This window comes from Bombus fervidus, chromosome 4 (assembly GCF_041682495.2).
Source record: "Bombus fervidus isolate BK054 chromosome 4, iyBomFerv1, whole genome shotgun sequence".
NCBI lineage: Eukaryota > Metazoa > Arthropoda > Insecta > Hymenoptera > Apidae > Bombus > Bombus fervidus.
The window spans coordinates 10,598,538-10,622,094 of NC_091520.1; the positions used below are offsets into that span (position 1 = coordinate 10,598,538).

The following is a 23,557-nucleotide window of genomic DNA, read 5'->3' on the forward strand; positions in this document are numbered from 1 at the left end:
TATTGACTCGTGAACGGGATGAATAAGCAACCGTTGGAAGTGTATCGGGGCCGTAAGATGACGATGCTTTACGATCGAAGATAACGCGCTGAAGACTATACGCCAATTTCAGGCCGCGTTCTTCCCCCCGGAGGGATTAATCGGGCCTCGTTTAAAACGTTCGCCGCAGCCCGCCGCGTTCTTCCATTTTTTAAATCCTCCCATGGCATCATCCCATAGCCGTCGTCCCGGTTCGAGGTGGTTCCACATGCGTTCACACGCTTATACACGTATACACATTGTATAGGTTGTTGGATATACTTGAAAAAACTGTGCGCTCGTGAACCACCACCGTTCGCGTGCACGTATAGGTAAGCACTCTAATTATCGAGATCTCACGTAAAACGAGTATGTAAACATAAATCGACAATCTTGTCGAGCGAAACGGGCGCGCGATCGCTTAACTGCCGGCCGACGAACGAATTTTTCTTCCGGTAACCCGGTGCGTAGACCGTGTCCTTGACGTCTTATTACGCCGATTAAAAGCCGCAACCCTCTCCGTCCCTCCGATCCACCCCTCTTTTTTCCTCTTTTCCTTTTTTCATATTTTTCCACCGTCCATACTTTGTCCCTCTTCGTCTTCCGCCGAGTTTTGTTACTCGCTTTCGAGCGGTCGAGATCTTTCTTTCGCCGCTTATCTCAACTTTTTTCACTTTGTAGCATTTACCGCTGAAGGCGGTAGGTAGACTGCAGCAAAATTCCACGCTGGAATCCTTTATAATATCTTATTTTCCCTCGTCCTGTTATGGAAACTGTGGCTCGTCTCCTCTTTTCTCTCTTTCTTTCCTGTCTCTACCGTTCATCGATTAACTAATTTCCTACGGTTTTATTTCCAACATTTAGAAAGTGGAATTATCTTTGTTCCACATTTAAACAACTCCTTGAAAGAATATTCTAGAATTTCCTTTTCCTGTTGATCTTACGTAAGCTGTACGTAAGTTAAAGTTAAGTTCTTTATTAAATCGAATAAAGGAAATGCATACACGGTTAGTAAGCAGTTATTTCTTATTCTAGATGTTTACTGAAATTTTCGCTAACGGTTACTCGGAGCAACGCGCGTTCTGTTCTAGCGCTCTGTGCACCAGAAACCGATGAAACTCGAGATTATTAAGAGATTTGCATATCGCGGAATCGTATCTCGGAAAGGAACGCGTGCTCTCCTGCTTCCATTATCAAACAGGTTGAGACACCTATCATTATCATTGCTGTGTCTTAGAGCAGCTGACCCGGTTTATGACTCACGGCCGAGCGGAGAAATGGTTGCAAAACTTTCGGTCGGACACGAATTCCAGTGTCCATGACGCGGTGATAAATCATGCGTCGAACGAACTCGAGATGTAGTTTTCAATTCAAGGATATTTCGATATCGAGAATATTCACAGAACCGTAATTTGTGCGAAGACCCTTGCATCGGCAAATTAACTCGCGGAAAAATCACGATCCTCCCGATACCCAAGTTTCTTTGTAACGTTCCATTTCTGGAGAGAGATTCTTCTCCGCTCGATTCATAATCGTTTCACGGGAAAGCAATTTCTCGGCCGAAAGGACGATCGTTTTCCTGGCCCGAGGCGGCCGAGGTTCCCTCTGGCACGCACGCAGGGATAAGATTGAAATGGAGAAAAATTCGCGGAGAAAAGCGAAGCCCGACTGTCGCGGTTCGTTCCACAATTATTCTCGTTTAACTGTCGCGCCACGCTAACTATTTCGTTATTACCGCAGCGGAACGGTTTTAATAAGATACTCGAAGAAAAATTACGTGGTATTTCCCTCCGTGTTCGCAGACGTGCTTTACCAGTCACTATAATCCCTCTTGCTTGTAAAAGTTGCAAACCACTTTTACGAAACTCTTTACAAGTTTACTCTCCGCCCTTTGCAATACTTTGTGCGGAGAGGCGATTGATCTAACACCACGGTAGCCAAGCGAGCTGTCGCGAGGCTGGATTACCACGCTTCTAATTACACCGTGTAATATACAGCCGGTGCTTTTTCGAAGAATCTCGCGTACGTGTAGTTGGATATAATAGCGAGGAATCGTCGATTGGTCGAAGGCAACTCGGTCGTGTACAGAAAAAGGAATAACGAGGAAGAAGCAAAGGCGGGTGAGGATAGAGCATATCGCATAGAGCGTAGAAGAGAAAAGACGAAACGTTGATGGAAGGAGTGTGCGGAGGAGGAAGGAGAGAGGAAGGGAGGGCCAAAGGGAAACGGAATGGTGTGTGCACGCGAAAAAGGGCCCTGCGTAAATTGAAAGGGGGCACGGCTGTCTTGTTGTGTTTAAAAAGGCAATTTGCGGGCCTGAGATACGGCCTATATATTACGGCGCAACTGGTACGGGTGGTGGGAGATAGCTCGCTCGCGATAGCGCCCCTTTGCTCTGCGCTGGACCACGGGCAAGAGAACGGGGACTTTCCGTGGGCCTTACCGGCGAGACCACGAACATCGTGCCTAGCGATGGCCTCAACGTTCTGTCTTCTATTACCTTGGAATTTGACGAAATCGTTTCTGATCTCTCGATGTTGTTCTTAGAGGTATGTATTTTTCAAGTCCCACGAGAATTATTATCATTTGCATAGAAATAACAAGTTCGTGGACTGGCACGATTTTAGTCGTTGCAAGAAATAGGATAATAATCGTGGACTCGAATGTTTGTAACGAGAGTTCTTTCTAGAAAGAAAATCTTGGGTTTATGTACTTGATCCGTGTGTCTTCTAAATCTTCTGATTCTGAGTTATGAATGTACGAGATAAAGAAATTTAGGAATATCCTTGCAACATGATATCGTTGCAGCTGCCTTCTCAAGAGTTGTAAAAAATTCCAATATTCCAAATTCGAGTAACGTTGCGTGAGAGCAAAATTGTTCGGAGAGCTTCAGGGTCCTTGAATACCCATCGCTAGCCGTACCCCTTTCGGCGTGCGCCCTGGTGCCCCCGGGTGCCGCGGGGAGGGGCCCATGCTCCCCACCGCCGACATCCGGCAAATGCATTTCTTGTGTAGCACGCTGCTCGTTTGCGGACGATACGATTTACTCGCGGTATATAGTCGTATTCAAATATCTTCTTACTGCTCGCTGAACCTCTTTTACGTCCCTCTTCCTTCCTCCCAGTTTTCTACCCTCTCTGCTTTCTTCCGTCGCCCTGATCTCATGGTTTTGCACGCGTAATCGACTCGCAATTGCTCGCCATCGAACGAACGATCGGCTAATTCTACGCAGTACCGAATGAATCGAAAGAACGAGCTCGTTCATTCGACGTGGTTTAATTATAATTATTAGCGGGCAGATTGAAGTTGCGAGCAACCTCGTTTGCGGCTACCTTTGTTCTCTCTCTATGTATGTGTGTATATCGCTTCCGATTTAAAATCGATTCCAACACGGGCTTAGCGTTATGGTTTCTGGAAAATTTGGAATGGTACGAGCACTGCCGGAATGAGGAGCATGCGCTGCTCGCTTGCTACAACACGTTCGATAGTTCGATTAGCTTTCTGTATATTAAATCGGTTACTCGAACCGCTCGTTCGTACTGTACGGAAATCGCGTGGGAAGTTTTCGGTTGTTCAATCTGCTCAATGAGCACTTCTTCGGATGGGAATGCTGTTTGTTCGGTTAATTAAAGTCGAATTAGCATGCTTTAGTTTTAGGTGAACGATAGGAATGTCTGAAACATGTGCCACATTTGAATTAAATTGACTCATTTAAATTAAATTTTCACATACCATTCAACAATACCATATAATTTTGTAATTATAGCTGCATTCTACTTCCTAGTTCTAACAATAAGTTTCCATTATTAAGAAATGTAAAGCTAACTAACATTCATTTTCTTCATTGCGTGGAGAACAGATGCTTTTCAAACGCGTAAGTTCGTAATGCGCACTCTATTAGATCTATCGATCTTCCTGTTTTACCGACCACTAAAACGTAATTCAGCCATTCGCTCACAGATGTCGTTTCGTGGATGCCTCGAATGACGCGCTAACGAATCTCACCATTCGTAATTATTACCATTAATTACCGCCATGAAACACACGCAGGAGCTGTACAAAGTTCCTCGCGCGATTCCTATCCACGGTTTATTAATCTTTCTGAAGAAAAAAAAATCGTCTCCCCTAGGCGAAGAATTTCCCTGATTCTTGCGAAGGCTGGCGGTAAAGCGCATCGGGTACAAGCTCATTTGCACAGAATGTGTGACAATCGTAATAAATCGCCGGTACGATATCGATCTTTTCTCCGCCGAGCGTTACTTACTAGCGCGATCTAGGAATCTCGCATTCCGGCGGTCGCGGACGGTCGCCGGTGTTCGGGGCCAGGCCGATCATAAATTCCGTGCCAGCCTCCAATTAACTTTATCGCAATCTGAACAAATTATACGGAACGCTGCCGATGCTAAATTCACCGATGCGACCGGGACAAGCGGAGATAACCGGCACGCCAGAAAACGAGAACGCCGAAACGACGCCGGAGATAACGTTTATTTTTCGCGAGCCGGCCATCCTCGTCCGACGCGATTCATTTCCAACTGGGGTAGAGGAGAGAGCCCGTGATTCTCTTTTGTCTTCGTAAGACACTTTCCCGCTCCCTTCCACGATCCTCGAATCGTCTCTTCGGACGTTTTACAATCTCGCCGTTTACCCCTTTGCCCTTATGTCCTTCGCTAGAACGTTTCATTTCCGGCCAACGCTATAACGTGGCTTCTCTTTTATTGTAGTCTTGATATTGGGCCATCGAGATGGTTTTCACGACTTTTTTCTCGCTTTAAAGATATTATATATATATATAAAACTGGATCGATACTCGAATTAAAACCTGTTTGTCGTATTATACATTTTGACGAAAATTACGTAGAAGTGTTTATTTTACGTAACCCAACACATTGAACACGATATCGAGAAAACGCGTGTGTTTGTGCGACGTTTGAGTACGTCAATAAAAACTTGAACGGTTAATAATTTTAATTATCCATGAAACGTTCGTGTTTTCTGAAACACTCGATATCACAGGTAGATTACCGTGAATGACACTGGCGACCTTGCAACGACCTTGTCACAGCTTTTTTTTTTTGAACGATCTTCAATAAAAGTTAAATGATCTTTAATGATCTTGAAATGGCCCTGAAAAACTGGTTCTATTCGATCTTTAATTTTAGTGGTCCGAATTATTTATCTCCGCGTTGTCATAAGCATATTAAACATCTTGCTAGTTATTTCAATTGCAATACAATACAATATGCATGTTATCCCCGTAGTTTCAATTCACGAAAATTATTCTTTCCTTTGTTCTATTATTTTCTCACTTCGACTGATAGCACTGCTAATCGTTAATTTGTCCCCATTTCCTCTGTTTATCCATCAACACAAAGCGCTGTGCCGTTTAATCCGAACCGCGTTGCCGGGAAATAAGGCGGTGTTTGTTTGCACAAGCGTTAAGCGAATCGGAGTTCATTTTCGATTGCCAGGTGGTTCGAGAACGTAGCCGTCCTTGTTAACCACGCTACGCCAGCGTAACGAGCAGCTCCTGGCGGAATTGCGCGACGCCCTGCCACGCCCGTGTATACTAATTTCCACCGGTATTCACGAGCAACTCTCTGTGTCGCGTGGCAAACACGGGAATATTTAATCTTCCGACAATGGAACGACAGGCTGTTGCAATTCACGTGCACCTTTACGGGTGTAAGCTTTCCCCATTTTCCGTTTTGTTTCAATAGGTCTGTTTTTACGACGGCGAGTTCCTAACAAATGGCCATAGACCAGAGTACATGCCCTTTCAGGACTGGGTCGCTAATAACAGTGTCGGATTCAGCAGAGATTCAGAGATTCGAAGAAGTTGCTTCGAGAAACTGTTGGAAACGTATCACGTAACATTATATTTACGATATATTTTCAATGTAATCTTGCACGATCGAACTAATATCGTTCGTGAAATTTTCCAAGTTACACGTTACGAGTTAGATAATATTAAATTTTACCTAGTTCTAATAAATTCTGTTGAAAATTTTCCAAGTAAATTTTACCAACCGACGTGGCTGCTACACTCTCCAATAATTTGAGTAAACGAATAAAAATCAACACGAAATAAAGTAGTAATATACTTTTGCACTTTTGAATATGAGAAGCCTATGTCTCTCTTGCTCTCCCGATAAATACAATTTAAATATTGAATAGGAAAGCTCGTTTGATTATTTTTAATCCACATTAGATCGCAACAGGAAATTTTGTAATCTACGACTTGTACGATTCTCCGATATTACTAATTGATAAGTAAAATAAAAGAGCCCAAAATATTTGAGAAATAATTTTTAATAATTCTCCACGATAATATTCTACACAATGAAAATGACCGCAAACTACGAGTTTCCCAGAATCGCTGGAAGGAAGTTGATGGCTTAAAGAAGCCAACTGAAATCTAACCTCCCTAAAAGCTAACCTCCCTACTTCAAAGATCTTCAGAGACTTCGCCTAATCTGCATCAAACGGACCACGATCGATATGGCGCAAACGATTCGTTGGACGATCGAGTCTGGCAAAGTCGCGTCGTCAAAGGTCAATCAGCTTCTTCCCGCGTCGGTCGCACGCATCCGTGGTAGCCTTACTTGTCGGGACTATTTATTTATTAAATATTTGCTCGTGTCGAAACGGAGTTCGGCGAAGACCCAGGCCGCAAGGGCTGAAGGGTTGAAGTTCACCTGGAAGACTCACACGGCCGCGATTCTGGCGATTTCCGAAAATCAATGTTTACCCGACGGGGCAAATGAGACTTTCTCTCTATCGCGTGTGTGCTTCGAGACTCGCTATGTCAAATGTTGACGCAACGAATGGCTGCGCAAGGAAAGCATCCCTCTGTATTTCTATCGCCCACGACTCGCCGGCTAGAATGCTGAATTTTTTCGGAAATGCCCATTGGACGTTTAATTTGTGCGTGTAAATTCCACGGGATAAGTTACTGAATTTTTATGCCAAGGTCTGTTCGTTTTCATTTCATTAACATACTTGTCCTTTTGCTGTTCTTTTAGATCGTATCTTTGATCTTTCGGGGGTGTAGTTCGCGTATATTTGTAGGGAAACTGATTCTAACTGACACTATTATGTTGTGTCGTTTTTACAAATAGATTAGAAAATATTACTATGTTGTTTTGTTGTGTGAAAATATTATGTTTGTATTATTAACAATTGCGAGTAAATAAATGTTCTTACTGAGCTCAACAAACGTTCTAAATTTCTCTGTCATTTGCCACAATCGATAAAACGTCATAGAAATTAGAATACAAAGATAGAATCAGTAATATTTATACCATCGGCGAAGAAAAGAGGAAACCGCTCTTTTTACCGCGCATCTGTCGTTTTCCTTTTCTCCTATTCACGAAGAGTTTTCGTAAATCTGCTTAGTGGAAGCAGCTCGGAACCACGGCACGCTCGATTTCGATTCAAATCGACGAGATTCAAATTCGCTAGATCGGTACTCGAGCAACGTACTGCTGGGTGACGTGTGTACGGGCACGTTTCCTAACCGCAGCTACCCTCTTCCCGATTTCATATGTCCTGTTCCCGAACTGCATGCGTTCACGTGGCGCGCAAAAACACGCGGCACACGGCTTTGCTCCGGTGCGATGAACTCGCGCGGCGCGCCGCACAGTTCTGCCAGTCTCTGTTTCTCTCGAGGCCGTTTCAGTATTTGACTGTTCGACCAGGACGACGCTGCGCGTCCCTTCTCTCCACCTGTTTTCCCCTCTCCTCGTTCGTCCATCTCTATCCTGGTTACACGGTACGCGCGTTTCGTCCTTGTTTCACTCTGTTCTCGAGGCGCGTCCCTCGCTGTTACGCTCCCGGCTGCACTTCGACTCCTGTCGAGACGACAGAACGCCATAAGCAACCAATTTAAATGTAAATTGAAAAGCAGCGCGGCATACAAATTGTTCGACTCGCCGTCAAAAAATACTGCGAGCAAAGATCAAACGGAAGACAAGACGGGAGAGGGTAGCACGGAGTAGCACGAGAGTGCGGACCGTCTTCGATGCGGCGAAGATACAACGAGAGGAGAGGCGGCCTTTTCTCCCTTCACGGATCGTTCCGCGTTACGTCGCTACGGCCACCGACATGCTGATAAATTCTTCGTTAAATATTTGCGTTCGTCAGCACCGGGACGGTTCCGGTGGAACCGCGGGCCTCTTGCGTTGGAGGACCCCGTTCACCGGAACATGCCGCTTTAACGGTGAATCTTTCTTACTTGGAAGAATAATTAATTTAGTAACAGTTTTTCCTCTCTTTTGAAACTTTCTTAGTAGCTCTTTAACTATCCCATCAAAAGGATTACAACAAACCATCCAAAGTTTCGATAAAAGGGAGAATAATATCGAAATTATTTTGAAATTCTGATTTTATTATTCCGGTGTTTATTAATGCAGGGTTCCACATCTCCAGTTATATTCGCAAAATTATTAAATTGTATAAACGCATCGGATATCCACTGAATAATTGAACTGAATATTTAACACTTCATCTATCTGCCTTTATCGAATGCTGTTTCCTCGGGTCTAGGTTAAATCGGAATTAAAGGGCTTTTTCTTGTAACCGTATCAATGGTGGAAGCAGCGTGTCTTTCGAGTGAATCGAAAGCTCGGTTGCGAGCAGACGTTCCAGGCGAACGGAAATGCAACGTACAAATTTTTCATTCGCCGAGAATAGAGTTGGTCCGCGGCCTGCTGAAAAATTCAGCGAGTTTGTTCACGAACGAAAGCCGGAAAAACGGCAATGGGACCGGATTGAATGGGCTTCCGGCTTGTTTTTTGTTTGCCAGATTTTTCAGAGATGATTCTCTGATGGAAGACAGCGTGCGGTCTGCGTTACTGGCGAGCAAAACGCTTGTTCCGCCCGAAAGTAAACATCCGAACGAGCATTCGGAGTTACAGTAGCAAACAATAATGGAGGTACATGCGTTTCCCGTCTCGATGTTATTTTAGGAAACCCGTGGAAATCGAGCCATCCCAGAAGCCAGATATGCGCACGTAAATAATACACCGTGCTCCGTTCATTGTTAATTAATGGCTTCTACAGATTGCTAATATCTTCTAAAGTTATCCAGTAAAATAATCGTTTTACATACCATTCTGAAATTTGAACGTGTAAAATGTATCTAATACATTTTGTTTCTCCATTTCTTAGTACTTTTAATGCCTGGATTATGAACATGAAATTTTATAATTGGGTACATTAGGAGTTTGTAACAAATATGACATAACAGATTTTTATGATCACTAGGAGGTAATGTAAGCACAATATGCTACGTATACGATGCAATACAATGGACGATCAATCGGGATTAAAATCTTTCATAAATGTAATATTATTTTACAAAGCAAACATTTGGTATGAAACATGGATGTTACGCGAAATGTTAGAAAGCTACTGCATGAAACACATTCCTCTGATTACGAGGATATAAAAATGCATCGTGAAATAATGAACGAATTTTGAAAGTAATCTATTAAACTTAAGCTCATCGAGATAAAATATCGAGTGCTGCTTTGGTTGCACAGGGATTAATCGTAGCCGTGAAAACGTTCCCATAAAGAGCAATAATTTCATTCACTCATAAAAATATCTACGATCAGGAATTAATTAAATTTCGTCAAAGTAAAAATATTGCCAGTGCGGGATAACTGCGAACAAACGAATGGAAAGTTCCGAAATGAGGAAGAAAGGAGGAGGATATAAATGAAAACGAAGAGAACCGAAACCGGATCAAGTTCGTTCTCCACGGATAATTTTCATCGACTCGGAACCGGCTGCCTCATTGCAAGGAATTAATTTCCAATTCCAACGGGAGACAGAGAGAACGAAACAAGGGAAACGAAAGGAAACAGGATGAGGATGGCAGCATGGAGAAGGAGAAAGAGAGAGTCGAGATCGACTTACCATAATTTTGGTAGCACCGGACCGCGTTCCCTTCGCTGGCTGTTGAATATTCCCTCGCTTATTAGAAAGGGTTTCTGTAATCGACGCCAGACACGAGCGGGTGTCTACCCGTGGCACCGGTGTAGCCGCCAGTCAAATGGATTCCAATTAAAGTAATAACGAATCCAACCGTACGAGCGTTTTCGTCGTCGCAAATAATCGCGCGCAACCGGATATCGGCATGGACCGCGTGGCCGCGCGACGCGTTCTTTTCCAATTCGATTCGTCCTGGCTCTGTTAGCTTCCCCGCAGAACCAGGAGACCACGGAGAAACGACACCGTGAATGGGACGACGTCGAATTTAAATCGGTCGAATTAACGAAACGACGAGGCGACTGTCGTTCGACGCGACGATAAATTTTTCGATGGGATCAGGTCCAGTCACATTCACACGAACGGGAACAACAAGAAAGGGAATAATGGAAAATTCTTCTCACCGACTTTATCTCGAAAAAATGTACAGTTTTTATACACGCGTATAGGATGTTTAAAAAAATTAAGTTTAAATCTCAGGAAGGTATCAACCAATTTGATCGACTGTATCTTTAGCAAGTTACTCAATTTCATTATACTTGATTAGTATCGAACTACTTAAAGAAATAAAGCATAATTACTTTCCTAAATTTATTGGAAGAAAGTGACTTAGATAAGCGTAAGTCCCAAGGAAATTCTATAAAAATAAATTTATAAAGATAGATGATAATATTTGACACGCTTCTCTTCGCTTTTTCCATCTATGAACATAATCGATATGGCTTCTGAGCAACTCATAGTATTCATCGAAATAAGCAACAAGGCTTTAACAAACGTGGGCCAAAATATCATTAGTTTCGGGGTTGAAAGATATGTCAATGCGTATTTCATGCTTCGTGCTTTAGAAGTTTCAGCCTAATTTTTACAAATGTTCCGTACAAATGGAATTATAGAAACGAAGAAGTGATTCGATTGCTGAATTATCGCGGACCAATAATAATTGAGAAACGATTGTTTGATACTATTATAGGGGTATATCGGGTGTCGCGTAAATTTAAATTTCTCCGGGATGGTCTCTGCCGATAGAGCAGAGAGAGGCGCTTGTTAGCACGCTGCTGGCCATCAACATAATTAACCTCCCTAAGTGGAGACGCCTGTGTATCATTATTAGTACATGCGCAGCGGATGTTACGGGGTTCGAATGTGCTTACGAGAATTTAGGACCGCGTCAGGTGTCCTGATTTGGCCGCGCTAATGCGAAATATCCAATTAACTGGTAATGGAGCCTTTATCGTATCCGGTGACATCGGCCCGCGGAATTTCAACCTCGCTCGCGCGGCCCACCTTTGCGCGAACCACGCGAATTCGAAACACGGACCGAAAAGTACACGCTATCTGCTCACTCGTTTTGTAATCCGTTTCGATAATTGCAAGCTTCGAGATTTCGTGTATCGAAATTCGGTTCCGAGGTTATGCAGAATCCGTAGTTTCAGGTGGGCTGCATCGTTCAAAGTAATTGGAAGATTTCGTAGCTGGTTAGAAGTCGTTCTCGTCTACGATATATAAATACCATCTTTCTTAGAGGAATACCATGAGTCGAACATGTTCGAGTTGTTCAATATTCGGGAAAGATCTCTTTACGTTTTTTCCTTCATGCGTCGAAGAAAAAAGAATTCAAAGTATCGGGATATGAGATTAACATCCTTTACGTGTATTTTAGTATTACGATATGATACGATGATATTATACACGCTCGTACATTAAAACAGGACACCTTGATATTCCAAAAATCAGAGATCTTTTTGAATTTATTCACAGGTTAAATAACAGATTTCGACACTTCATGCTATTTTGATGTATCGTTTGGTACCAATTACGATCTAACGCGATCATACATGTGTACATATTACAACGACACAACCCGCACACAGTAACTAACAACCCAGAAACGAGGAAACACGTTACCCTCTATCATGCCCCTCTATTATCACTCCAATCACAAGTCCTCCGAACATTACCCCACCTCCGAGTCTCCCCCGCTCACAAATCTCAACCACATCGACCCTCAATTACCTTCTCATTTGTCAGCTATCCTCGTAACCAACTACTATATACAACTCTCCTTCTCTCTCTCTCTCTTTTCTCTCTGTCAGTCGGTCAGTCTGTCTGTCTATCTGTCTCTCTTTCTCTTTCTCTCTTATAATTACCACACATACTTTTCTGACAAATCTATATTCTCAATTTTTCAGTTCGCAATGGCTACTCGTGCGTACCTGTTGCTCTGTCGGAGGGCCTGGACATCCGGTTGAATACAGCGGCCAGGGCGGTCCGATACGGAGTGAACGGGGTGGAGGTATGGGCCGCACCCTCTCGTAGCCCCCACACAAATCACACGGTGTACAAGGCGGACGCGGTGCTAGTCACGCTGCCTCTTGGTGTTCTGAAGGCTTCCGCCCCGCCGTCCGCGGTCGCCTTCAACCCGCCGCTTCCGGACTGGAAGTCCCAGGCTATTCAGAGGCTCGGCTTTGGCAATTTAAATAAGGTAAGCGGTCTTTGGCTCGCGTCTCTCCTCCGTCTGATTTATACGGCCGGCGAAAACGACGATCGAACTTGTCGACCGGCCCGGAATGAGATATATTGTGATCCGGCGGTCTCTTTCGTCGCGAGAGCAACGGTGACGTGGCTCGTGTCGCTTCTTACGCCGGGACACGTTCCTTTTACGGCCTCCCAGAGTCGGTTTACGACCGCTTCGATCCGGGACCCCGGCCCTCTCCCGAAATTAAAGGCTCATCGCACGGCCAAACGGACCACGGCTGTCCGGATCTCTCGACCGATAGCTCGTCCACTCGAATAAATTCTCCGCAATTCCAAGGGTAATTTACGAATCGATGTTACGCCGTGGGAGAGTGGAGCTTCTCGTGGTTCAAGGAGCTCGCCGATTGCAGATCGATGCGATTTTATTTCGAGAGGGAAATTGACCGAGGGAAGCTTTCGGATCGGTGATTGTATCGCGGTGATTTCGAAGCTTAGTATGAGTATGAGAATGATACAGAATGGATTCATGGATACATAGCATGATGTAAAGATTGAATTACACGCGGCAAGTATGTGTGTTGCCTGATTGAGATCCGAAAAGTGCAGCGTGTCGGAGTAGTGAAAGTGTTTTATGTATATGGTTGGAAAGATAGAGTGGGTTTAGTTTAGTGCAAGGATCCTGGACTGATGCAACATGTGTATCGAAGAGATTTTGATACAAAGTCGCTTAAACTGGAATTTAGGAAGCTTTACAAAAGATGCTATAGTTATATTCCCCGTGAATTTTGTAATTCTCTTAAACGATGGCGAATAATCCGTAAAGAGAATGATCTATGGAACAAAGCACCGGTGGTAACGTTTACGTGAGCAACCCTTAAACCGATGGATTTACCAGAACCAACGGGTACATAATATTTTCTCCAAGCAAGCTTGCGAACATCTACTGCGAGCTCCCTTCACATTGTCAGATATAAATTACACATATTCGGTGTAATTGAAAATTCAACCATTTACCACATAAAACTGGAGCTTCGCAAGTTATTTCAAATCAACTCGTCCTTTCAAAAATAACTTTATCTTGCTTGAATCAAGATGCTAATTCGCAAAGGAACTTACCCTATCACTGGTTCCATCCTTATACGTTCAAACTTTGGTCCACCTAAAACTCGTCGACCAAACGACTCCACGAGGGTCAAACCGGTGCCTTGGTCGAGAATAATCGGTGGACAAGTCTGCAAGTGCCGCCATAACAAGGAAGTAATTCCTGGGAATTCGTCACGTCAGGTGGTGCTGTGCTTCGAACGGATCTTCTGGGACCCGACCGCCAATTTATTTGGCCACGTGGGCAGTACGACCGCGTCACGTGGTGAGCTCTTCCTCTTCTGGAACCTTTACAAAGCACCGGTATTGTTGGCTTTGGTCGCTGGCGAGGCTGCTTGCGTAATGGAGAACGTCAGCGATGACGTTATCGTTGGCCGCTGTATCGCCGTCTTGAAGGTAAATTTCTTTAAATAATTATTTTACATTAAAACCATCGTGTCTCCGCGAATTAAATTACAAAAAGGATAGTTCCCAATTTCCATCAATTCTCAATATTTTGATGCCAGATTTATTTGAGTGTCAAATAATGATAAACAGTGATTAATAATAGTATGATATCTCTAGTATAATCTTTTTTATATTTTCGTTGTTCTTTTATACTGGTAGCTATTTTAGATTTCACCATAAAAATATGAAATTCATCGTAATACTGTAACGTCCGTCACTATTCGAGGTGAATTTTGTAACTTACCCCGCGGATATGAAAGTTTCACCGTACCTAGAATATTCGTTTGCTGATTCATTTTGCCTAAAAAATTCAATCTACCGCTTAAAATACGTACCGCTGTGCTTTCAGGGTATTTTTGGAAACCAGGTGGTTCCACAGCCTCGCGAAAGCGTGGTGACGAGATGGCGGGCTGATCCGTGGGCGAGAGGTTCGTACAGTTTCGTCGCGGTCGGCAGTTCCGGCAGCGATTATGATCTTCTGGCAGCGCCCGTCGCACCTCCTGCCACCCCTGGTGCCCCACCACTGCAACCAAGGGTCTTTTTCGCAGGTAAATATTTAACCTCCGCGATATTTTCACCGGTTACTCCCCTCCCGTTTTTTCTTTTTGAGAAGCGAATGAAGTGGACTTCGGCGTCTGTCGGCTGACACAGAGTGCGCAATTCCCGTGTCCGCGATATGAATCGTATCTTTTTGAGGCAGCTGGGTTGTGCTTTTCTCTGCATGGCTTTTACCTTAAATAGTCTTTTCAAAGGAGATTTAATGGTTTCGTGATAGGTTTAAGAAGTTATTTTCGACAAGGAAGTTTTGTACAGGGTATTCGTTTATCTCAAGATAAGCAAGATGCTTTTTATTTTTCATACTTTTTAGAATTCAGAGCATCTATATCCCCTTGTATAATAAGTTACTCTTCAATGATATTAAAGAAATTCCGATTTGTAACTTACAGAATTCCACGACGCAAACAGTTTTCACGATATACAAAGCCTAGTCATGCATACATTTGTTTAATTAATTTAATTTGTTTAATTAACATTGCTTCAATTCTGCGCGTGTTCCCTAGTAGCACCGAAACCTACGATTTGAACCAAGCTAAATCTCGCACCAACACTTTTCTCTACTCCAAAGTCCCGTATCCATCGACAAACTCCTGAAAATTACAATATTCCATTCTGGTATCCTCGAGCTATCGGTCCCCTAAATCTACTACGGTCATCATCTTCAAAACCCAGAGAAAGAAAAGTCGAAAAAGATCCTTCTCGCCCACAGCTACAGCCGTGCCATCCAATTCCCATTGATTCTTTAACACGATGGCGAACCGATTTGTGCTTTCAGGCGAGCACACCATACGAAATTACCCGGCGACCGTGCACGGTGCTTTTTTGAGTGGACTTCGCGAAGGTGGAAGGATCGCGGACCAGCTCTGCGGAAGTCCGTACGCGCCACCGACGATGCCCCCTTCCGGTCCAGCGCCAACGGTCATACCATCCGCGACCACCGGTTCCAGCTCCACGCCTTAGCGTTCTACCACAGAAACCGCGATCTTCGATCGTTAACAAGCGTTATTATTACAATTACTACGATATTCATTATCAAATCTATCATCGTTTTCGCTTAGGCGACGGATGAAAGTACGGAACGGTAGCTGGAATCTTTTCCTTTTGTGAAAATGATCGTTTTTATTTATTCCAGAGATCGTTCTTTAGGTTGTGTTGAGGTCAGAGATCGTTTATCGTGTTTCGATTGTAATCGTCGAGATTTAATTTAACCGCTAACACGTATACGAGAAGTCAATATTGCAATTAGTTAGGGAAATTTGTTCGCCGATGACCATCCCATAACGCTCGTTCAACGATCGTCATTCGATTGTCCTGCTACGATTCTCGATGAACCTAGTAGGGTTGATAATTGGTTCCTATCTTACGTAGGAACAGAGATATAACAACCGAGATGTAATCGAGAATCGTGGTAGGATTAGGTGTCCATTAACGTGCCCGACAGGAATCCCAATTTTCGTCGATTCATCCGCCGTTCTCTCGATGCAATCGTGCAATTATTTATTTTTTAGATCATGACGAAGAAAAATTATGAATAAAAATCGAGGATTTGGGGGATGATCGATCGAGACTTGAGGATCGTTTCCATAAATAGGCACATAGGTTGACACGCTGCTACGATCCTCGACGTAATTGTTCCATTTTCTTTTCTTTCTTCTTTTTTTTTTTTTTTTTTTTTTTTTGTAAGTTTGTTCATATTTATTCCAAAGAATCGTTGGCGTTAGTCAAACGAGAGGATCGTAGCGATCTTAGATATACGTCGGTTCATGATAAGAGAGAATCGTGCCTTTACTACTACGTTCCATCACGATCATATACACGTTAGGCTGTACTATATCTATAGGAATCGTTTCATTGTACGTTCAGCATGCTCTGTCTTGTAACAGTTATATTCCTTTGTTTTTTACTCGCTTCATCGTGCTTTGAATCGCTGCATGCTTTTAACCGATTCTTCCCTTTTCCCTGTGTATCATGCTTCCTCGAGACTTCTCGATTTTAACCACCTTCCACCATTTTTGGCCTTTATTATTAGTTATAGTTTATTTTTCCATTATAATCTAGAACACGCATTTTTGTAAAGAAAAAAGAAAAGATTTAAATGTTCGATGGAGATTTGGATGATCGCCCGTTATCAGTAGACAAATTCTTATAGTGATAAGAAACCCAACTCTACAATGACTATAGCTAGATAGCTATCACACTCAATCTGTCATTGATCGATTCAATACTCGAACATTCATCTCTGCAAATGCTTTTCGAACGGAACAACAATCGGAATGTTCGAAAACTTTACTCGATTGACAAGAAGCCGCGCTACCAGAAGATGACTTCGTTCAAGCCCGATTTCGTCGAGAAACCACGTTCATTATCAAACGCACGGGCGATTGATCAGCGAAGAACGAAATTCGATTAATCTCCAGCTTCGCTTGCCATTTTAATCAACCGAGATCCGGGGACAAATTGCGTGAAACGCACACGACGTCGGTTAAGACTCTCGTCACACGGATATTCTACATGATAGAACAATTACAACCCCACGCAAGCAACCATTAAAGCATACTTTGTGTCACTGTACTACGTCATTAATAAGATATGTCGAATTCCTGTATGTAACATGCATCGTCTATGACAACATCGATGTGTCATCGTGATACTGTGTACATCTAAGTACGAATCTGTAAAGACTAATCAAAAGAGTGCTTGATTATACACGCCAGCCATGCGCCTATTCGTCTTGATTAAAGGCAGAGAGTTGTTACGATACCAAGGAGAACCGTTTTATGTTCCATGCACATTGATCACGACCCCGTTTCCTGATCGTCAGTCAGCAATCGTCAGCGTTTGCAGTAGTCGATGACGCGACCAAGCCGCGCTCTTTTCGACCTATTTCCAGTCGAAGATCCCCGACGATCAAGCGACACATATCTCCTTTGTGAATGTCTACTCTAGCCGGCTTGTTCGTACACCCTCGAGCGATTCTTTCCGTTGTCCGAGGAACACTTGGGGAGTTACGTTAAGCTCTGCGCAATAAGAAATGTCAATGTCTCAAGAGAGGATTCCTGGCCGACTATTCCGCGATGGAACTAGGTGAGTTGGACGACGTGCTGCGCGCCACTCGTCAGTTTCTCCGGCAAAGACTTCTCATCTGCCTCTTTCGACGAGCGACCGCTCCTTACAACGTCTGTCTCTTCGTTCCTTGAGCGCGACACGTACGCCAGAAACGCGGCTTTTCACCGGTCGAAGCCGCTGATTTAAAGAAGACCTCGTAATCGTCACGTTGCAGAGCTAGTCTACAGAAGTAGGTCGCGTGTTACGCTCGATTTCAGAGGAACGAGAGATTCGATGATGCTAGAGGGTGGAGATTTGAAGGTGTTGAAGATGAGCTTTCCGCGAAGATGATTGGTTCTCGTCGTGGAGACTGAGGATTGGAACAAGGATTCGTCGATAGACTAGGTCTGTGACTTTTGGGTTACTCCAGCTGCACAGTATCTGGGTAATTAGGATGTTTCCATGCAGAGGATGTTTCACCGAGAGATCGTACCAGGATTTTGCCTAATCTGGTCCATCAGAATCCTTTGTTTTCCTTGCTACGTGAGAAACAGCATATTATCAGAGATAAATATTTTCTCACCCTTTCCAATTATTTCCACTTATCTTACATCGTGCAAGCATTATTTTACATCATCTGCTTGAGTAAAAAATATTGTACCATATTTTACTCGTTTAATTAGAGAAAGTAACGCGATTGCTTGATCGATGAAAATTATACGGGGCTTTCGTTGAAGGATTATGACATGGGGTCTGCGCGTTCCCGCGAGAACCCCACACTGCCAAAAATTTAACGCACAAATACTCACGTTAGGAGTACTTACAGGCTTCAGCTTGTGGCCTCATGCCTGGGGGAACCACCTCGTTGATCATGGTATCCCCTACGCCAGGTTAGTATGGTGCACGCCGATTAGCGGCCCAGTGATTAGCACTAACGATACCATAGTCACTTTCAAGAAATCGTTGAAAACGAAACTCCATCCAGCGGTGATCAGGATGAACTATCTATAATAATTGAATAACGAATAGTTCGATGCAGTTACCAGGCGGCTGAGGAAATTTTCGCGCTTCAATTTGGCGCAATTCAGTTTCCTCTCTTCTTAGTGAAACTTTTACGACGCTGCTAGAACCGTGAGGTGAGTATAGAGAATTTGGAATAATTTATTTATTTTCTTGTTTATATTCTCATTTATATTATGTTCAGTTTTCTTGTCTTACAAGAAAACAATAGATTCAATGGAATGAAGAATGGTTCTCCTTCTTTCTTACAGCGATTCCAGGTACGGACCAACTGCAAGATACCAATCATTTTTATTTATTGCTCTCGCGTTTGAAATTAATTCTGTATGCGTCCAAAGTTGCACGACAATTCCAACAAGATTCGCGATTAATTGAAACTAAACATTCCATGTTTTTATCGATTCCTTCTCATCTAAGATAATTCCTTTTTTCGCGCAACAGTCGTTTTGTAGACCTTCGATGAAATTTCACAGCGAACAAATATGCATAGGAAATGTATGGGCGCGTTTCACTCGAGAGAAACCGGAGCCAGAGCGTGTAATTCCTGAATCGACGCGTGTAGAGCCACCCCGTCTACCGGCGAAATTTCCTGCCTAAATCGGGGATATTGTGAGCTTGATTACTTCGATATAGATATTGCGTTACAGTCATGGCTGGGGGCGTGTAATCGAACTACACGGAGTCTCGTAAACTCGATGAACTTGAAAGACGAGCCAACGTCGAAGTCTTGAACTTCTGACAGCGTGCAATGTTAGCACTTTGCCGTCGAGTTTGCGGCCTCGCTCCTCTCGCTTCTTGTCTCTGCCGTCAGGCTACTGTTGCTTCTGATCCGACGATTTCCCCCTGGTAATTGATTTCCCGTGTGTAAACGTGGTCAAAGGTGCTCGATGGTTCAGTGAATTTTTAACATTTCTTTGACGCGAAGTCAAGAATCCTGCAGAGAAAATGTTTGGCGTACGTTTTTCAAGCAGAGAATAATTAATCCGAACTGGATAACGAAGAAAGTCAAATAGCAAAGTGGCAATTTTACAATTATATATTTATATTTTTATTTTCCATTGCTTCGGGCTTATTACTTTTTTTCACCAAGACAGATTACTAACTAATTAATTAATTATTATAATTAATTGAAAAAGAAGCTGAAACGTCTAAGAACCAGACGTATACAACGATATGCTGGAACCACTGAACGTTTGACGGGTACGCGAGAAAAACGGGCCACCCCATTGATAGCCCATTAATTCCCAGTAATGATCCAATTACCACGCCGAAGTCGGCCCTTTAGAACACCTATTCACCACCTTGGAGCGTGTTCGTGCGCATCAGTCACGTTCCACAGCATTGAGCAACATCCAAGTGTACCCAGCCTAACCGAACCGCAACCAGACCACCGTTGCAAATCAACCCCCGCCCTCTCAGCAGGTCCAAATATTAATTCAATAGGACTGGTCGTCGTAGTAACGGTAAACAGAGGTTCGCTCTCTTTGACCCGCCAAGGATCGTAGCGTTAGACGTCCATCGTTTCAACGTTTCTAACCTCCAATCGAACAAGATGAGTTTCTTCAAGGTGGAGGAGACGCAATGCGGTCCTCTGAAGCCGAGGAAGTATCCTACGGTTGCAATTGGCAGTCTGAACGCGCCTTGGGGATACAGATTGCGCGAAAGATCGGGTTGCAAAACAGTGAAGATCCCGGAATCGTACGAGGAACATCGACTGCAGAAGGAGAGGGAGTATGAACATTTGACGAAAATTCTGGAGTTCGAGAACCAAACGAACTGCAAAATCAAGAAGAAGAGAGTGTGGCAGCGAGTTCAGCAAGGTACTAGTGAGGGACGTTAGGTTGTTGATCAACAGGACGCGTATTGAAGTAAGAGGTGCGTGCAGGATTAGCGATGGTGTGCTTGTAGTTGTATGGCGTATGTTGAGAAGGATTCGGAATGCGGTGTTCTTAAAATTAGGTGAAATTTTTAGAGGGAAGGGAGGAAGGAAGTTTAGATTTAGAAGACTATAGATCATTTAGAAAATTAGAAAAAGAATTCTCTGGGTTGTTCGAAATTTAAGCTTTGTTAGATCTTTCTTTTTTACTTCTACAGAAACGTTAATATCGCCGATAAAAATGTTATAACTCATCTCGAATCCTTTTTCTCCAATAAAATCACTGTCAAGAACCGATGATTCTCCAGGATTAGCATCTTTCGAGGACGGCGTGAATGCACGGCGAGAAAAACTTCGCGAGTTGCTGTTGAAAGAAGAGATGGGGCTGATTCACGAGGTGATATACCAAGCTCAGCACGGCGACGACGCGAGGATGGACGACATGCGTCGTTCGATAGAAGAAATCCGCAAAGAAGAGGAAGAGAAACGTCTAGCAGTGGTAGCTGCGAAGAGAATGCAACAGTATATAGCTCAATGTCCAGAAATTCGTAACAACCGCTCGAAGAAATCAGTGCTCGATGCAAAACAGGGAAACTTGGCCCAAATGGCGGCTAACGAAGCCAAGAGACAAGCGGATAAAGAATTAGACAATCTCTGGCACCAGTTGATGTTGAAGGAAGTGGAAGCGAAGAAACAGAGAGAGGTCGAGGAAGCAAAAAGACGTTGCCTAACGGAACAGGTGAATATGACCATCCTGGCGAACCAAGTAGCAGGAAAGTTAGCTCTGGAGGAGCAAAAGAAGCAAATACATATGGAAGACAGGGAGCATATGCAACGTTTGATAGAGAAACTTCGCGAAGAAGAGCTTGAGAAGCTCGAGAAAGAACGTCAGAGGAGAGAGGAGCTGAAGAAGGATCTACAGGAACAGATTCTGGTAGCCAAGCGGAAGTTAGCCGAGCAGGCACGCCACGAAACGGAAATGGACCGCTTGAGAGGAATCATCGCTGCGGAGGAATTAGCGAAAGAGCAGTCCGCCATCAAAGAGTCCAGTGCTGCTCTTCGTAAAGAATTACTCGCTTACATCGAATATTTGGAAGATTTACGGAAAGAGGAAGCTAGAAGAAACTTGGAAGTGGATAGAATAATAGAACAGTCAATGCAGGACACTGCTTGCAAACGAAATCTTGCGGTACAGAAATTCAAAGAGGCTAGAATGAAGGTTCTACAGGATGTTCTTCGAGGTCGTGAGGAACAACTGAGGATAAAGTGTGAGAATGACAAGAAGGAGATGGAAGCGCGTCAATTGGAAAAGGAAATGCTGGAGAAGCAAATAGAATCGGAGGCCAAGTTGACTGCTTATGCAAAAAAAGAAAAAATGGAGAAAATGTTGTGTTATAGAAAGGATTTGGAAGAACAATGGAAACGGGCCGAGGATGCGAAGCGTAGAGAAGCTGAGGAAGATAAGAAGATGTATTTGGAGGAAATTAAGCGGCAAGAAGAGTATCAGAAATTGACAGAGGAGTTGTTGGAAGCTTCTGACAATGTGACTCCGCATCCGTTTAAGATTTTGCTGAAGGAATGCGCGGCTCGTTATGCTGCGGAGAAGGAAGGACAGTGTTACTGTCCGCCGCCGTTATCCGAATAGAATTAATGATGTACGTGCAAATTTTAATATTCGAAGGTATATAATATATATTTTGTCATATTATAAATTGACGTAATTGACGTCTGAAGCGTGAATTTTTGTTTTCCCACTTCGGAAGGATCCACGATTCACGTGGTGATCCATTCGAGCTGCGCGCACCATCTATGTCATCGTCAGAGAAACTTTGAACGCGCTTGTCGCTAAAGTAGAACTCTGCTTCGCTATCGATCATTCTGCCTTTTTTCCGTTTTTCACGGCGCGCAACTTGGTGGCGCGATATTTAAAAATACCGGCAAGGGTTAAAAGTAAAAATCATTCAAAATAAACCCGTCGGTCGACGCAGACTTTCACGCTCGTCACGTCGCTGAAAATAAACTTGGAAAATAAACTGGCAAGAATCAATGGGCAGAAAATCTGCAGCTAAAGCAGCCAGTCACACGGAATAATAATAATCATCGAGATTCGCGGCAAACGAGCGTGTTATAAATTCCATCGAATTATACGAAACGATGAAATAAAACCGGCGTAAAAACCAAGCATCAGCGCGAATCGCGTGTAAATAATTCCATCATCGATGCGAATTATTTTCAGCGACGCCGTGGCCGCAATTCGCATTAAAATAATTACGCGCCCCGGGTTGAAGTATCGTTTTTTTCCCCTTTCTTCCGCGACGAGATTTATACTTCGCTGAAAAACTGATTCGTTCTCGCGCTTCGGGCTCTCAGCGATTTTTTTCTGCCCCATCCTCCGCCCTCTTTTTTTTTTTATCTTTTCTCTCCGTTTTTTATCTGTTTTATCTCTCTTTTTTTATTTTTTAATACATATTTACAGCGGCACTCGTTGAATCTCCCCGAGTACCTCCGCAGCTACCTTCGGGCGGTCGCTTTGAAATTCACGACGAACCAGCCTGACGTGCAAATTGACACGCCGATTGGATTAAATAACATAACTTGTCCGGCCAGGACGCGCCGCGCGTAAATTACCAGCCGTTTCGTTCGATTACTGGAAAACACGCGACGTGCTGAAAAGGAGAACGGATTTAATGAGCGTGCGCGCGCGATCAAAAATTAGACACGAATTAATCGCTTCAAGACCCATCCGCTTGACGATGATTTAACGAACTCTTCGAGAAGATGCATCGCACCTTCCTTTCTCTCTCGTTCTTGGTTCTCTTTAAACGCCTACGTGCTGCTTATCGATAATTTAATCGCATCAATTCTTGAAGAATATAGTATCGTAGAAATTGAGTATGTGGTTATTAAAAAGAAAGGGGTGTTACGTCGACCGACTCTCTACCTGGACCAGGCGTCGCATCGCGAGCGGGATGGCAACCATATGTCTGCACATCCTTATTGCGTACTCTAAAGAATCTCAAG

At 43.6% G+C, this 23,557-nt stretch overlaps 2 protein-coding genes and 1 non-coding gene across 3 annotated transcripts in view; 2 read left to right on the forward strand and 1 right to left on the reverse strand.

Annotated features, from left to right (window-relative positions):
• The window catches only part of Su(var)3-3 (lysine-specific histone demethylase Su(var)3-3), a 101,458-nt gene extending 84,103 nt beyond the window's left edge, over window positions 1-17,355 (forward strand). Inside the window, exons 12-15 of the mRNA XM_072002736.1 lie at window positions 12,204-12,496; window positions 13,774-13,986; window positions 14,387-14,585; window positions 15,371-17,355. Of these exons, the coding sequence (XP_071858837.1) occupies window positions 12,204-12,496; window positions 13,774-13,986; window positions 14,387-14,585; window positions 15,371-15,555 (890 nt within the window). The 3' untranslated portion in view covers window positions 15,556-17,355. The remainder of the gene's footprint in view (window positions 1-12,203; window positions 12,497-13,773; window positions 13,987-14,386; window positions 14,586-15,370) is intronic.
• Window positions 17,356-18,394: 1,039 nt separating this feature from the next.
• Window positions 18,395-18,538, reverse strand: LOC139987019 (U1 spliceosomal RNA). Its single transcript, XR_011799772.1, has one exon. It is a non-coding gene; the product is annotated as a U1 spliceosomal RNA (small nuclear RNA).
• A 342-nt stretch (window positions 18,539-18,880) lies between these two features.
• On the forward strand, window positions 18,881-23,448 carry LOC139986964 (cilia- and flagella-associated protein 53). The gene is made up of 2 exons (XM_072002749.1): window positions 18,881-20,480; window positions 20,845-23,448. Exons 1-2 carry the CDS (start codon window positions 20,213-20,215, stop codon window positions 22,179-22,181), a joined length of 1,605 nt encoding a protein of 534 aa, XP_071858850.1. The 5' UTR covers window positions 18,881-20,212; the 3' UTR covers window positions 22,182-23,448.
• Window positions 23,449-23,557: the final 109 nt, after the last annotated feature.